The 18,010-nt window shown below is 40.3% G+C and overlaps 1 protein-coding gene across 2 annotated transcripts in view; it reads left to right on the top strand.

Annotated features, from left to right (window-relative positions):
- The window catches only part of C1QTNF3 (C1q and TNF related 3), a 14,755-nt gene extending 4,457 nt beyond the window's left edge, over positions 1-10,298 (top strand). For both annotated transcript variants that reach the window (XM_009647300.2, XM_009647299.2), the window contains exons 2-6: positions 951-1,062; positions 3,598-3,752; positions 7,384-7,513; positions 8,614-8,713; positions 10,139-10,298. In XM_009647300.2, coding sequence (XP_009645595.1) covers positions 951-1,062; positions 3,598-3,752; positions 7,384-7,513; positions 8,614-8,713; positions 10,139-10,298 — 657 coding nt within the window. The remainder of the gene's footprint in view (positions 1-950; positions 1,063-3,597; positions 3,753-7,383; positions 7,514-8,613; positions 8,714-10,138) is intronic.
- Positions 10,299-18,010: the final 7,712 nt, after the last annotated feature.

Raw genomic sequence — 18,010 nt, 5'->3', positions numbered from 1 at the left:
AAAAAGAAACAAAGAAGTGGAGAGGAGAAGGAGGTAGAGAAACAAAATCAAACCCTGAACGTCTACCTCAGTTGACCCATTGGAAGATTTGTGGCCTCTAATCCACCACAAGAATTTAGTGATGAAATCCAGCCAGGATTAAATGAGACTCCATTGGTATAAATACAATAATTTGGGGAAAAAAAGCACCAAAACAAAACTATTATCAAACTATTATTACAGTAGCTGAGCCATATATAATAAACTCATTAGTTTATTTATTATGCTATATTAGTTTCACCATATAAACAGGTTTTGATAGTTACACACCCACAACTACAAATAATCAAATGTCCATAGCACCAGGTGGTGTGGTCAGTTCACATTTTTTTCATGGATCTTGGCACTTTTTTAGGTTCTCCCAACTTTAGTAGCCTGTAAATACTCAAGCCTGGGGCCATGAACAGGAATATGCTACACAGACATTTTTGAACATTTCCTTTGAGTGGTCCAACACAGTTTTATGTTTAGTGGAAGACAGTTTGCTGCTGAAGGTCAAGTGAAGTCCCTTGTGCCCTACCACTCATTGTACATAGGCTTGTTTGTCAAGAAATGTCGGCTGAAATGTGGGATCCATGAAAAGCAGGATAGGAACCTAACTGAACTATTCATCTAACTTTCATTACTTGGTATTATTTCACTTTCAAACCCCGCATTTGACAGGAAAAGTTGGGGGGTTTTAATATTCATATAGCTCTTAGAATACTTGAAGAGCTATTGACTTAAATCTTCCAAAAATAACATCTTCAGGGATAACCCAAGTATGGGAGATTTCACCCCAGATAAGAAGTGTTTTGAAAACTTAGCAAATACATAAACAGAGAATATATAATGAAGACCCTGTAACCAACATGCATATGTTAGATGCCCTCCATGAATGAGCTATTTAAAGCTTATTTTTGTGCATTTAGCCCCCACAAACCGGACCACAGAATCCAGACTGTAGTTCCTGCTGCCGTGGTGACTTTGGAGTTCGACTCTACCAAGGGCCCCCAGGACCTCCCGGGCCCCCTGGGATGCCAGGTAAAGACGAAGTTTAATTGATTTTTCAATCAGTCTAATTACAGTCTATAAAATACAGGCTATTCTATAAAATATAAGAATGGGCCAAACATTGGTATTTCATGACGGACTCAGAAACACGTTTTTCTATAATTTCTGGGGAGACAGAGATTTTCAGTTAGACTGTAAAGTCTTTTCCAGTGAACCCCCATTTGTTATTAAAATTCAGCTTTCACAAATCCATACTGCAAGTAATCTTATTACTTTTCTAGGGCAAATTGTTCTCTCTTCTTAAGGCAGCGTGAAGCTTCCATTAAAGTTGGAAGAACTTGTTCCCTGGAGTTGATTACTGTGATCACCTTTGAACACCCAGCTATGCTATTGTGTACTGTATTGAGGAGCTTTTTTTCATCTAGCATACTGCTAGTGAGACATGCATACTTCTATTCTTTCATATAAATTTCTTCTTTTCCTTCCTTCTTCTTGTCTACCTTTTTTTTTCCAATTAAAAATGCACACAGAAGAACAGGATACACAAGAAGAAGTTATATTTTGACCTGATAGGGAAGGGAAAAAGACAGTCAGTTGCATGTTGGTGTAAGTAAGCAGCTACCTTCGGGGATCTGAAAATCACCGTTCCCAAATCAGACATATAATGTAAATGAACATGTCACTGTCTGACTGATTTGTCTCATCTTCAAAAGCTTACCTCTTCTGTTATTACAATAAAAATGCAAATTCATAATCTTTCGGTCTCACAAACGTACTGACAGCAACAGACATGACAGATAACCATACAAAAAAAAATGAATGTAGTGATTTTTGGTAGAAATGGTTTACAGTAACAGTTAAATCTGACAGTTATGGAGTTAAATCAGAGTGAATTAAGTGTTTCAAGAACTAGCCCCAGATGGCAAAATATTGAAATAAATTGTTACTTTGACATATTTGGGGTATTAGGCAAAATAAGGTCATAGGCATATTTGGTATTAGCCTGCTGTAAGCTATTCATGCATCAACCCTTTACAAAAATACTATTGAGCATTACAGAAGTAAGAGGCATCTAACGGTGAGGGCCCTTGTGCAGAAATATTGCATTGCATATTAACAAATTTTTGGCTTCTTAGAAGTGGGACACGATTTTGTATTAGACCTGCATTTTCAAGGCTGCAGTGGACATACTGGGACACAGCCCAGTCCCAGCTTTGCCCTTTCCCCATGCAAGGGTGTATCTCAGTCACACTTCCTTGTCACCACAGGATGCCACAAATGCATGGCCAACAGCAACCTTCTGCACCCTGGAATTTCGCTGTTTCCTTCGCCTGCTGCATTTCATATCACTGTGCCCATAAGGGGAACAACAGCAGCTGCTTTCCCCTTGATTGAATCAAATGCTGCTTGCAGACTTCTGTTCTGAACTGGTAGAGTAGTTCTGCCTTTATATGAAGGGCTATTCTTGCTATTTTTAAGTTATTTATTTCTCTATCCAAACAAAAATGCGCTTAATTTCTTCCACCATTTAGCTTCCTTGTTTGAAGTAACTTTTTTCTCAATACAAAAGCTCTGAAGAATCACTCAATCATTAGATTTGATCTCAAACACCACTGTTCATCTTGTAAAACCAGAGTGACTAATCAGAGAACAAGCAGAGTGACAAAGAATCTGATTTCAATTCAGGTAGAATTAGAACAATGATGAATCTAATTAATCCCCTGAGTAATTAATTGAAAGGTCAGGCTTTTGTTTCAGGTAGGCATAATAATTTCTCAGTGATTCTAGCCAACCTCAAATTTTTGTCACTTGCATAGACGTTTGCTCAGTAATTTCCTCAGTAAACATCAGGAAGTAAGTAATACTGCAGATGCAGGAATATATTTTTATAATGACCCTTTTTACAAGAAGCCATCTCAGAAAACCTTCGTTATAAAAATTTTGTCTTTCTTTAAATCTAGGAGCGTGCAATCAATCAACCCCTCCAAGCTAACCAGCACCCTGAGAATGCATACTCTCCTCTTTTTGGCACAGATGGGTCATTTAGCTTTTTTAAGGCTACAGCCATTTTTCTTCCTTGTAGATATGTTTTAAAGACAGCAAAATGTTATTCAAAAATATCTTATCTTATCCTAATAAACTTAAATTATCAGGAAATAAGCTTTTACACAAAGGGGAATGCAAATGTGCTTATGCAGGCTACCTGGTATGTGTCAATAGGCAGTGGCTTCCTTGAGCCTCACGCCTGCCGAGTTCTTGTCCTTGCACATCTCCCCAGCCATGCAATGCCTTGAGACATTGGCAGTTTATACAGCAACACCAAGATAGCATGAGATTTAACTCTTAACCGTCAAGATACATCCTTCTGGAAACTTGCTCATCAAAACCTTCACCTTCAGCCTAGCCACAGAGCTGTTTCTTATCCATCGCAGTTCAATCTGGATTTTATGGTACTGAAAAGTCTGTATGTTGCAAACTGGTAGAAAAGGACCCTGTCACAGCTATCTGTTGAGATATATTAGGTGAAATTATTTAAATTAAACATAAAGCTCTGTTTGCTTTAAGGAAATCATGGAAACAATGGAAATAATGGAGCAACTGGCCAGGAAGGAGCCAAAGGTGAGAAAGGAGACAAAGGAGATATGGGGCCAAGGGGAGAGCGTGGCCATCACGGACCCAAAGGCGAGAAGGGTTACCCTGGGATTCCTCCAGAGCTACAGGTACAAAATCTCTGGCTTGTGTTGGCTGAAGCAGTTCTCAGGTTATGGTTTGCTTCTCTGAAAAGCAGCACCTAACTACTGCATGATATTTTAAAAGGAAATCCCCCTGTAAATTAATACAGTGAGAAACATATATAGCCCTTGTCATGATTGACAAATATGCTCTGCCAGATCTTCCTGGAAAAGAAAGACATCAGGGCTTAGCCTTTCTTCAGAGTAAGAATCCAGCTGAGAAATGGGCAGGAAGAAATATATATGATTCCTTTTTAAGGCAGAAAGCCTGTACCTGGGTCATTAAAGGAGAACAGCGGGGACTATAATTTTTCTATCAAGCTGTATCACACACATAACTGGACTTCCCTTGGCACATGAAAAGTGTAAAGGAGTGACTCAGGCCCATGCTTCTCAGGTTAGTCAGGCTTTGTGAGATTCTCAGAAGCATATGTATCCAGCTCCTCAAAGTGTGGGGTCAAAACCTCTGAGTACAGTCAGAAGTCCTCTGGTTTTAAAAAATACCCCTTGGTAGCTATCTGTGTTTTTATGTGTCTAGATACCTTAAATATGTTGAGAAGGTTGTAGGTTCTGCCTGTGAATGAACTACCCAAAAGCCAGATGAGCATTAAAATGTGGGTTCAAGCTTGAGCTGATAAGCTCTGTTGAGGGATGGGATACATTTGTTTGGGCTCACCACTCTATTGGCATAGGCCCATAGCTTTTGCATTAGAGTTTCTTCATGTCCCAGGAATCTGGCAGACGGCAGACAGCTTTTATATATATATATGTATATGTGTGTGTATACATATATCTATGTGTGTGTGTATATATATGTATACACCTTCAGTACAGCAGAGATGTGGTGTAGTCCTGTTCTTAAGGCAACTGAAAGTAAATGGGACTTTGATAACTAAGACCCTTGGTTGCTGTAGCAAAGGGGATTTAAAGGAGTTGTCCACACTGTATCCTGCAGTAAGGCAATATATGAGCATTTCATCTGCAATAGCAAGAAGACTTGACTATGATGTAGCGTAGCTAAGGTACTAAAGGTGAGGTCTAGGTGCATGGTGAGCCTTTGAGATATATCCCTCCTGGTCTCCAGCTGCCGCCATGGAAGGGGCTTCTGTAGGTCAGATCAGCCAGCCCCATGTGGGCAAATCCTAAAGCACTTCAGGTGGCACTAGGTGCATTTGCGTGGGCAAGTGGTTGCAGTCAGATTCAGCTCCAGAGAGGCTACAGTGAGGGGAGCATCCAAGATCCCATTACAATTACTGAGGATCTGGAAGAGCAACTCAGCTTAATCTGACAGTCACTGCTGCTTTTGGGCAAATGGGACTTCAGACACCACAGAGTATGTAGATGTCCAAAAACTATAAGGGAGTTTACATCCTCACCCACACGTACACAATTTAATGGAAGAATCTTAGTCTTGATCTGATTCCTACCCCCCAAAGTTCACAACATAAGGGACAAAATGGGATATAGCAAACATGCACAAAAAAAAATCCCACTTCTAAACACTCTGACTATGGGGAAAACTGAAGTTCTGACCTATTTACAGACCTCCACTTTTTATCTGAAGGATACTGTTTCCCAGTAACAGTCATTCATATATGTTTTATATCCTCATAAAAGGTGTGCAAATTAGCAGTAAAATCAACACTACAACCAGCTTGTACAGTGTGGGAAAATGTCTTTGGATTTCTTGGCATTGTGTACATTTGAATTCTCCATCACAGGTTGCCTGAAGATGGGGTAATTGCCCAGAATAAAAATCACAATGAAAACAGTTTCCAAAGTTACTGGACTTATGTAGTAAAGCAGAAATATTTTAGTATTTTTAAAGAATTAACTGCAATTAACATTATAGTTGAATATCTTAACATATTTGTTGTAATTACATTCAACATAAATCCTTTTGCAATTTTAGAATGAGCTATCATCACTTTTTTATTGAATAAAGATAATGGTAGTAATTTAATTAAAAACTGAATAATGAAAGAGGATGAATAACGAAGGCTCATATTGCAATACTTAACTTCCAAGTAAAATTCCATCACTGTTTACAATTGATGTGTTTAAAAATTCTTTCCACAGTATAGCATATCATTTTGTGTTAACATCATGCTTAAGAATTTTAGAGCGGGGGTAGGTAGAGGAGAAAACACTTTTGAATACAATACTGGTTTAAGCACAGGATTATTTTGAAAAACTTGGAATGTCCTTGTTGATCTGCTATTCAAAATGAGACTTGGGGAGAAAGGACATCTTTTTCAACTCTTCTAATCAGCCCAAGAAAAGTAGCTTGGAGCAAAAGAGAATGTGAAATGGAATCTAGACAAAAAGCAGTAAATTCCATCAAGCTGCCATTGCAGCTGCTTTCCTTTAACACATGATGAACTTCAATGTAATCCTGGCTGAGAAGCCAGAAGTTAAAAATTTGCCGTCATAGAAAATGCATCCATGCAGTGATAAGGAAAATCAGCCCAAGCTTTCAGCTCACATCTGGAGCTCCTCAAATTTCTGAGCAGCTGGCTAATGATTTCCATTGTTGGATCCAGACTTGCATTTGATTTTGCCTGTTTTGGTTTTGTTCCCATTTGGATCTGAAATCAAAAGAAGTTTGGGGTGGATTTTTTTTTTAATACTGGAATCTCACGAAAAATGTCATTTTAGGGAGGGGCAGTAACAACCCTAATTGAACACTTCTGGTCTAAGAAGTTAAGAGAGATAAAATGCCAAGTCACTATGTGACCTTCTGGCATCCAGGTGCGGCAATTCTGCCTGTACCCCCTTTACTGACAGTCAGATGGGGGGATCACAAGGGATCACAGGCTCACAGAAGAGATAACCCCTTTCCCTGCCCATGCAAGTTGGTCAGGGTTGTTCCCTGGTGTCTTGCTGAGGGTCATTTGAATTGTCAAGTGTGGGAGGTTTTGCACTGCTTCCCATGAAACATTTTCCATGGCCAATACGTCTCACTGCAGGAAGCATAACACGAAGCTGAAGCACATTTTTCACTTTCTTAGTTTTCTCTTCTTGTCTCCACCACACCCAGTCATGACTAAGAGTACAGGGCAACCGCTAGGAGAGAAAAAGCACTGAATGCTGAGTCTCAGCAACTACACTTCTAGAGGACCTCTAATAAAAATTCTTAATATACATCTGAAGCTAGTTAGCAGTATACACTAATGTGTATGAATTTTACTGAGCATTATTTATTTCACACATTCAGTTAAAAACAATATCTAATCTAAATGCATTGGGGAATGTATAAAAACTAATTAAATTACTTTTGTCAGAAACACCATCCATTTTAATACCAGTTTTCTGTAGCATCATTCTAGAGAGACTTAAAAGTAAATAAAATCTGAAACGAAGGTCCTGACCTGCAAACACTTGCCCATACACTTACTTTTACGGTCATGAATAGTCCAATTGAATGTAAGAAGCCTCTTCCAGTTTCATTCAATGGGAGTTTTGTTACGGGAGTTTACTGGCCTTGGAACAGGCCCTAGAAGAACATCTCTGTCAGGAAAATAAACAGACCACAAATACAGGAAAAAATCTGTAGCTGATTCCTCTACAAATGTGCATTTCGTGAACAACTGCCTGAATAAAAACTGCATTTTTGCAGGTTGCATTCATGGCTTCCATGGCTACTCACTTCAGCAACCAGAACAGCGGGATCATCTTCAGTAGCGTTGAAACCAACGTTGGGAATTTTTTTGATGTCATGACTGGGAGATTTGGCGCTCCAGTGAATGGTGAGTGTTTGCAAATCAAAACAATGCAGTTCTGGGAGCTGTAGGGAGAAGCGTGGTCAATAATGATGAGAAACTAGTTAACTGCCTTTGCACAAGACACTGGTGACGCTTGCTCTTCATAGGTCTTGCTACCGACTTTCAGAGAAAATGAAATTGGAAATTGAACAAGCCAAGAGGGCTTGACAGCCAGTGAGACTAGTGCTGGCACAAACGCAGGAGGAAGAGACATGGCCAGAGCTGGGGAGGGAGCAGGACCATTGGCTTTGAGACCTTTAGTCCTTCAGCCACTGTGATGAGATAACCATGGCCTTGATGCTGCAGCAGCGGCAGCTTCACAGTTGCTTCCTCCTGCCTCCAGTCACGGTCTTCATCCCCATCTTCACTCACACCAGTTCAGCTGTGAGATGGCCTGCAACAAATGTGTGGCTGGAAATGAGGCATTACAGTTTTTCCTCAGTTATTTTTCAGCTGCACCAATCCCCCATCTTACACAACTTTGGCACAGGAGACATGGGAGGCAGGGCCATAACAAAAAACATATCTACGCAAATCCTGAAACCACCTTCCTTCACTTGGCCCTTCTCACCCTGCTATTCATTAACTCATGGCTTTGGTAAATGATATTAAATTAAATACAAGTCAAGCTTGTTGTAGCACATCTTACTGACATGGGTATGTGTCCTCACAGCTGCTTCCTTTTGAGGTTCACCTACACGTGGATGTCAATAAAATTTGACCCACAACGATTTAATGACTTTGGCCTGGAGGCTGCCCTTTTGGGAGAGGGCAGGAGCAAGAGGGTAAGGAAAAAACAGTGAGAGAGGGGTCACTAGACTCAGCTTCTGGGATTTCCTTTTCAGTGAGAAGGAAGGGATGAGTGGTCCTGCTATGTTCATATACAGTCATTTCTCTGGAACAGGATGTGGCTGAAGCCCTGCCATATGCAGAATAAAAATTAATCAGATTTTGCCACACTATAAACAGAAACAAAATACCCACTGCCAACTGGAAGGTAATTTTGGCATCAGCTATTATGTTTGCTAAGCAAGAAGCGCAAGTCTGTAGCATGCCTACTATGTTGTATTTGGTAATCTTTTCAGGGGTGTATTTCTTCACCTTCAATATGATGAAACATGAAGATGTGGAGGAAGTATACGTGTACCTGATGCATAATGGTAATACAGTTTTCAGCTTATACAGGTAAGTGAAAGGCCAGGCCATTTTAATGCAAAACACGTTTGCACAGATGTGATAGTCTTGCTCACATTTCAAGAAACACGAAGCTGTTCATTTTTTGAAGAAATTCTATAGGGTAAAATAAACAACAAACTAAAAATATTGTATTTTCCCTCCTCAACTTGCAAATGTTGATCATACCGGCCACAGATCCTGGACCTAAAATTCAGCCTTGATCACAAGTCCCTCAAAGCTCAGGGAAAAGAATTAGCACTCTAAGTCAGGGTTGGAGTCCAGTGGTAACATGCTGTCATTCTACTAAAACGTATCTTCATCCTGATTTTGCCTCTCAGACTAGTAACAATCTTGATAAAGATTTTGGAAAGCAACTTACTTTAAAGGTGGAGAGCATTTAAACTGCAGTAGTAAGGGTGAGTAAGAAGCAGAGGTCTTCCATTTACTGGCTTTGTTATCATTAGCACACCTGGAATAAAAGTTTCTGACCTCTTTATGTTACCTCAAGGATCATCAAGAATAGGATTCACTTCTAGCTTGTCAACTTCTATAAGGACCAACTCAAGAAGTTTGTAGACAGATGGATACCTGAAAAAAAAAAAAAAGTGTTTGAGTAAAATGATTATTTCTTTAATACCAACCAGGGGTCTGATGCCAAACCCAAGCATCTCTCCTGAGCCTGAATAAACGGACACAAAAGCTTAGATTGATCACACTGGATTTTAGGTGCTTAGATCATAGCGGTTCGTTTCAGCTGTCAAGGCTTCTTCAAAAGCCAGTACCTGAAGTACCAACAAAGGGTGCTTCATTCCCAACTGACCTTCCCTGCAAAAGAAAAAGTGCCCAATTTTTTCCTCCTGAAGTGCTGATGATGTCAGAAAAGGCAACAGGTGGAAGAAAGGGAACCAACACTCACGCACAGCCAGCAGGTTAGCCCACACCGAACGTATCGACACTCCAATGAAGGCCCCAGGATGGAGTGAGCTGCCTGCCTCTGCCCACTGCCTGTGCCGGCAGCACAGGGGCCCAGCTCACATGAGACTCCTGACCTGGGGGCATTTAAAGTTAGTTGGGATAAATCCAAGGGGAAAAGAGCATCACAGGACATCTGGAGTATTGTGATGAATGACCAGAGTTTTGTTTTAGACAACAAATTTGTTCCTGTGCCCTGGAAAAAAATACGTTAAGTTAAACTTCCAGAATTTCAGAAAGGAATGAAACGATGCAATTAGGTAAGGTGCAAAATTTGACTAGGAGATCTAATGCAAAAAGATGCCAAAATTTCCTCATAAAGCTGAAAGAATCCTGGCAAGCCTTTCAAGGAAGCTTTGTTCAGGATAGCAATGCGCTTTCTTGGATTCTTTTTTTTAAAGTTGTTTGCTTATTCATTTTTTGAGAAACAAAAAGCTGACTTGTTAAAATATTCAATCTTAGCTATGAATCAAAAGGGAAAGCAGACACCTCAGGAAACAGTGCAGTGCTAAAACTTGCCAAGGGAGATGAAGTTTGGCTGCGAATGGGGAATGGAGCCCTCCATGGGGACCATCAGCGCTTCTCTACCTTTGCTGGGTTTCTTCTTTTTGAAACCAAGTAAAAAAAGAAACAACCCAACAGATGTTTATCTGAGGAAACTTCTTTTCTGGAACCGGTATTTTTCTCTGGACTGTGGAATAGCATTACAACATTGAAAGAACAGCGAGGCATGACTTGATGCAATCCGTCACTATCTGTGTATCAGGGATGAGCTAAATACATTGGGTAGTTGACACACAGGTTCATGGAGGATGTGTTGTCATCTGGGCTGTATCTAGTGGGTCATCAATTGTTACTATTGCTCTCTTCTCCAAAGTGACTGAAAAACAAAGGAAAAGGAGTTTAAATAATTCAGAGAGCAGTTTGCGCAGTAAAGTCAATTTTGTCTCTAAGTATACTTTAGTTAAGTATATGTCAGGAGCTGAACAATTGATTCATGTTTTTCCATTCATTTATTCAGTTCTTATCACATATCCTTTTAAGTTTGCATCATGGAAACAGGCCTGAACGAATTATAAGTAGGCTCAGATGAGACCAGATTTAAAGGAAGACGTTTTTATGGGACTAGAATGAACTTTTCAAACAGAAGAAAAAAATGTGAAAATAAAGATGTCAAGGATTCAGGTTTATTGCATTCCCATCTCAAACCTCTGAAGACATATCTGGTGTCATTTTTTCGTAGATTTTTAGTACATATTTATGCTCTCTCTCTTTCTTAAAAAAAGAGTGGTAGTAATTCTTGCCTTAGTAGCAGTTTGAAGCTAAGGTGTGCATGGGGATCAGACGGGGAACTGTAAAGTTTTCCCTAGCCTTCAAATTGTTAAAACCTGATGTAACTGAATGCAGGGTGTCAAAGCAGAGGCATATATGCTGGAGAAGTTGGGATATGCCAACAGCACAAACAGAGAAGCACACACTTTGTGGAGTTTGGAGCCCCTTTAGAAGGATGTGCCTTCTAATATTGCATATTTACTTAACAGTGAAGTTGTTGACAGTTTTCCTACCAGCCTTCCAAGAACCAGTATTTCAGGAAAAGACATTGCAGCCTGGCAAAGCAGCAGCTAACGCAGCTCAATATTTAACTGGGGAAAGCAAACGCTGCCTGGCTCAGAAGTTCTGGTCACAGTAAACTGGGCCATTCTTCAGCATTAATATTTGCCACTGGCTTTTCAGAATTCGGGTACCTGAAATCCTGTCTTACTGTTTTCTTTTCATTGGAATCAACACCAAATATACACTGAAGTGTAAATGTATATTCTGCACATTCTGGCTCTCCACATACAAGCTAATGAAATATAAATTACATTTTAACAGACATTACATTTTAACCAGACATTACCTGCCATTAATGTATAACAAGCAGGTGGGGATAGAAAAACATTTATTGGAAATTCTTTTATGCTGGATACAGATACCAGTAGCACGACAATAGAGCAAACGAATCAATGTCTGCCCTGTGACTTTGTATGTCCTTGTACACATTCCTAGTGTATGTAAACCATGTCTTACAATGAAAAATGCATGTTGATACTTGATGATTATGACTTGTGATTTTTTAGGTTTATGTATCAACCACTGAAAATATTAGCTTTAACAAACTGTCATCTGATGAGTTTCACTGTTTCTTTATGAACTTGGGTCAGATTTGCACCACATAGGTTTTCAAAACCTGAGACCATGTTATTTTAATAAGCATTTTAGTAAAATTCTGGCATGCCTTCAAACTGAAACCCACCAGACAATCAGATAATGTTATTCTTTTGGAATAAGTGCACAAGTTGTATGAAATATATGGCATCATGAGCTAATGTTCACAGTAGGAAAAATAATGAAAAAAGTATTTCTTGTTGTGTTAGGAATGTTTTCTTACTTTGTAACACATACATTTACCCAATAAAGTCTAATAGTCATAAAACTATACTGGTTTGTTCATATTTACCAAGGACCTTACCTTTTGGAGACTGTGGAGATATATATCCTTAACAGTGGTATGATATATGGAGATATAGCCTTAATATTCAACTCCTAAGCATTCATTTTGCCACTGAACGGGAGACAAAATATATTTATTTCACATGTATATATACACAGACACAAAAATTGTAAATCCCTAAGCTTTCCTTTGGGGACTTAATTTTCCTTTATGGCTTGGCAATTTTAATCCATTTTGGTCAGAAAAAAGGACTCAGAAACTATGATACATACACTAATTTTAAGTTCCTTTACGTTATCTCTCATAATGGCCATGATGTAAAAGAAAGCCAAGTTTTGCCGTTCTCATTTTATGTTGTTGTCATGAGTTTTGTGCAACTTGGCCTGCTAAGAGCAGAAAGCAACTAGGACTGACCACAAAACTTCTGACAAACAGCAGCATGGTCTGAGTTCCCGGATTAAAACTAAGAGGTTTTTTACACCAAGGCTGAAAGATCCTTGGTTTTGTATGAAATCTCTGCAGTCTTTTCTCTGCAAAGTTATTGCACGAGATCTCTGCTGGCTGAGTGCTGTAATACTTTACAAATAAATTGTTAAGTTACATATTAATTTCAAAGGTCCTGCAAAACATAACAGCTGATGTAAAAATCAGTGCATGTGTGTTCCTGGTCCTCAAAATAATCAAGTCTTATATTCAGTAAGTAATGTGAAATGTATGGTTTTTTCTCAGAAATGTTTATGAAAATCAGTCATCTTTCCATTGCTGCTGCTGATTGAAAGCTTAGCAGATGCTCAGGGCAAAATGTCTTCTGTCAGAGACTTTTGTCCTCTGTTATAAAATAGGTGGTATCTTGTAATTTGTATTATGAGTGAGAAACCTTCTGGAAACACAAAAGCTGCAACTTGGAGTATACTTAACGGTTTCTTGTCTTTGCTAAGCTGAGTCTATCTCTCTCCCTCTCCCATTCCATGAGCTCCCAGATTTAACCAAAACTTGGCAAGAGCTGCAAGCCCCTGCCTGCCACAGAGCTGTGGTTTGGTAGGAAATACCCTGCCTCTGTGGTAGGAGCTGGCATCCTCCCAGGAGAAAACACCGCCTGACAGAGACAAGTTGAGCTCTGCTCTGTGTGAAACACCAGCCCCCAGTCTTGGTCCTCCCTTCCCCCTGGGACCTGGGGACCGCTCTCCTTCCCCATGACACCCTTGCAAGATAGCAGCTCTCATCTCCAGCTGCGTTAGGAGCCTTAAGGGCTCCATTTTGCAGAACAGGGCTGTGTGCCACTTGAAACATGCTGGTTCAACCCCCTTGGCAGAGGTAAAACACAACTTCTGTGCGAGAAAAACATGAACTAGGATGAAACCTAACTGAAGGAAAGCATCTTAGGTCTGGGTTCCAGTTTCAGGAGTGGTGTTCAAAGAAAGTGGAAAGCAGCTCAGTTTAATTAGAAGTCCTTGGGAAAAAAATCCGTCTATGATTTTAGTTTCAGAGGCTAGCCCATGGCCTGAGGGTGACTGAGTTGATTCTGAAGAAGGAATTTAGACCGACAGTTTACAGCTGCAGTCCCACTGAAAACCCTGTGAGCCAAAGGGAGGGTTTTAAACAAAGTAACAGTTTTCTACAGGGAAAAATAAGGAACACACTTTTCACTCAGAGCTTTCATCTTCCCCATGAAATTTTGCATTGGGTTTCCTACATTACACCACACCGCTTTCTGAAGCAGTGAACACTGAAGCAGTGTTTAATGAAAGTGGGTTTTTTAAAAACTGTTTTGTCTCCTCCTTAGCTCACATTATTAAAATCAGAAGCAAAAAAATCACACAGGGACAAAACATGCAGGGAGTCGCTGAGTGGTGTGTGAAAAGGCCCACAGTTCTTAATTTTGGTGAATCAGTAGCAAAATTTCTCTATTTTGCAGTTAGCTCTGTTTCAGCAACCAAAGGAAATAAAAACTGGCAGTGATCAGTTCAGATTTAAAAATCTGAGGCAACAAAAGGAATTGTGCAAAGCAGTGCTCCAGGCGGGATGTCATAGCTGGATACCAATGAAGAAAGACACAAACTCTAGAAATTACATAAATCAAAAGAACTCAGTACAATGTGCATTTCTTAGTATGACCAGACTCCCTCCTACACCAAAGGCTGACAGCTCCTTTAGTCTTTGGGCCAAACCACACAGTCCTAGCAAGAGACAAAGCATCTGCAGTGTCATGTTAATCTTCATTAATAGTTTCCTTGGGGGCATTATGCAGAGCAGCAGCAGTAGCAGCAAACAGCCATACTTCCCACGCCTCATCCCCCTGCTCTTGGGTTAAATTGATACTAAAACCCAAAATAGCACCAGAGTGTCTTCTCCATCCCAGAGTTACCATCTGACTATGTTAATGCTAATTAAAGTCTCTCAGCCTCCATAGCAGGGGTGTCTGCTTGCAAAGCTGTCTGTTGGGATGGATCCCTGGCTTGCACTAACTTTGAAGTAGCACTCAAGAAAGGTTGTGGAGATAACTCCTTGTCATGGGCTAAAGGCATTCTCGAGACCGCTCTGCTAATGTAGTTGTATAACCCATCAATTTTGGTAATGCAACATGACAATCCAGCAATTCCCAGAAATGGACATTCCTGTTGCTGTTTAATTCACTAGTGCATACATCGTCCTGAGTACCTCACAGGCTGAACAAGGTGATAATAGGTGTGGGAAGAAGCTATGCTGCCTTCTTGACATGGCAAGTTCCTCCCAACAGGACTGACTGGCTAAGGCACTCTTTCCTACCACTAGATTAATGAAATCAGTGCATAGATTTTGTCACAAAGACTGTAAAGATGACAGTGGGATAGGCTCAGTATTGTGCATCTCCATTTGAAATAGGGCAGGGCCTCCTCCATGAACACATTCACAAAATAATAAAACCCATGTGGCACAGGGTTTTATTAAGCAAAGAGACTTCTTGTATTAACTGGTGAAAAATTGCACAAATGGAGCTTTATCCTTCTGCTTTTTTGAAAACAATCCAGCAGATGTGCAAAATTCCACAAAAAGCAGTGTTATAAAAGAATCACGTTGTTACAACACCAAGAATGGAAATACCCCTGTTAAAGTCATCTTTGACATCTTAGCTCCCGTTTCCTGTGAATGTGCCTCACAGTATGTTCTTCTCATTGTACAGTCACACGCTACGTCTTGGCCTCATCCAGCAGCAATTATATGATGCTTGCTGAATAAGGCATGGGCCAGATAACTGGAATGTGATAGCAAGAGATGAATATAGAACAGCTTCATTCAGTAACTTCATCCAAATGTATAGTTAATGAAGCACGGTTACGACAGAAAATAGAGCATACTAATAGGTATAAAGAAACATGTAACATGTAAGAAGGAACAGAGGAACTAAATCCACAGCAGCAACCCTCATTTTAGCATTTTCTAAGCTTCTAAGAGCTTCATTCTTCAATCTTAGCAATTCTTTGAAAGACAAACACTCCAGGCTGGGGATTGGAGCTGCTATCACTAAAGATGATGAGAGTCAAGGAAGTCCATAAGGACTGGAGCTTCAGGCCAGGAGATGAGAATTCAGGGTTGGTGCCATTCTGTCGTGTGAAAAGTCCTGGTCTGCAGCTGGAAGTGCTGGATGCAGTTTAATTTGTCTCCCAATCATCTTTTAAACTAGAAAAGAGTAGAAGTACTGTTGTTTTGAAAAAAATCTTTCAGATACTGCATCACTTCAGGTCAATGCTTTCTTCCCTCCAAGACCACCTGCTTCTCAGAATGGTCCATGTTTGCTTTCTCAAATTGTCAAAGGCACACAAAATAAAGAACGTGAATTGGGTATGCCATAACTAAGGCACAAATAAATGGCTCACAGGCAAGGTGATCGAAACAGTTCATAAAAACAAAGTCTCATCAATTAATCTGTGCTGGTTTTTGCTTGGTGTAGAGTTAAATTTCTTCATGGCAGCTGGTACGGGGCCGTGTTTTGGATTTGTGCTGGAAACAGTGCTGATAACCCAGGGATGTTTTCATTACTGCTGAGCAGGGCTTACACAGAGCCAAGGCCTTTTCTGCTCCTCACCCCACCCCACCAGCGAGGAGGCTGGGGGGGCACAAGAAGCTGGGAGGGGGCACAGCTGGGACAGCTGACCCCAGGGATATCCCCCACTATATGACATCATGGTCAGCATATACAGTGGGGGGAAGAAGAAGGAAGGGTGGGACATGCAGTGTGATGGTGTTTGTCTTCCTAAGTCACCGTTACATGTGATGGAGCCCTGCGGTCCTGGAGATGCTGAACCCCTGCCTGCCCATGGGAAATAATGAGTGAATTCCTTGTTTTGCTTTGCCTGCATGTGCACCATTTGCTTTCCCTATTAAACTGCCTTTATCTCAACCCACAAGTTTTCTCACTTTTACACTTCTGATTCTCTCTGCCACCCCACTGCAGGGGAGTGAGTGAGTGGCTGCGTGGGGCTGAGTTGATGGCTGCAGTTAAATCACACCACCATCGCACTGGCAATGCATGAAACATTGTCTTTAATGAATGTGGTGGACAATACTACCCAGCAGAAATGGCTTGCTGGAAATAAGTTAGGGCAGGATGACCAAGCAGTAATATGTGTGGTGCACAGCACAGAGCTGAACCGTAGTAGCCAGGCAAACAAAACCTGGGAATAACCCTGGTCTAGAGGTTCTACTCCCTACAATAGTGGTTAATAATAAACTTGCAAGAAAATATTTATTTCCTACTGATTAGCCAATACAAAGATTAGCTATATAAAGCTACTTGCCAGTCTCTTCTCTAAATCATGAAAGCACAGTAATACCATAAGCTGTGACTCAAAGGAAATAAAAGATGAGTATTTTGGTTCAGGTACAAGGGTTCAAAGTACAGAAATCACCACCACGGACATCGGTAATTTGTTCTCCTACTTTAACAGAGTGTCAGGGGGGCAAATTTATCACACTGTGGAAGTTAATGACAAAGCTTGTTCACTGCAGCAAGGCCAGATCATCAGCCCAGTGACTGGCTGGACTAAACAACTCACAAACAGTAGCTTTCCTAGGATATGACAATTTTAATGAAGTAGCACAAGGCAGCTTACACAATTCCTTTCTGTGGATGAGACTGGGCTTTTATTTCTAAATCTATAATTCATATTCTCAGACAGACAGAGCCAGATTCTCAAGCAGCATGAATTCACAGCTACTTTAGAGGGATGTATCAATCTCAGGATAGATTCACTTTGGGGCTTTCTGCTGACGTGTGGTGGGATATACACGTAAGAGAGCAAGCAATAATGTGCGAATCCACACTCACACAGAAGCAGGGAAAGACAGAAAGGCACAGAGATGCTCCAAGCTGAAGAACCTCTTGAAATTGCAGAGATTAAGCTGCTGCATTTGACAAGCGTGTTGTACGAGGGACAGTGTGACACAAGAGCACAACGGCATGACGTCAGAAATGTGGAGTGTCACCTACACTGTCTTTGTGAATATCAAGAAGTGTTATGAATGGGGCACAGCTTCTATTCAGGCAAGGCATAAATGCAGGCTTCGGGGTAAAGCACCCATGCTTGAAGGCTTTGATAAAACTTGGGACACAAAAATACCACCATAAATTTCATAAGACAACTTCAGATTGATGCAGATACGTTCAAATTTAATAGAGAAGTTTAATCCAAAATAGTGACCTACTACTTGCATTTGTAGGCAATTATAATTACAAAGACTTGAAATATTACAACAGATGTGAGCATTTTCATTTAACAAAACCAGTACAAACTGTACTGACACCACTATCTTTTTAACCATGTATTAAGATGGACTAAATTGTAAACAATATACACATGAAA

Source organism: Egretta garzetta, unplaced genomic scaffold (assembly GCF_000687185.1).
Source record: "Egretta garzetta isolate BGI_Z169 unplaced genomic scaffold, ASM68718v1 scaffold59, whole genome shotgun sequence".
NCBI lineage: Eukaryota > Metazoa > Chordata > Aves > Pelecaniformes > Ardeidae > Egretta > Egretta garzetta.
The sequence above is the reverse complement of the archived record's forward strand: the minus strand, read 5'-3'. Positions and strand labels throughout refer to the sequence as shown.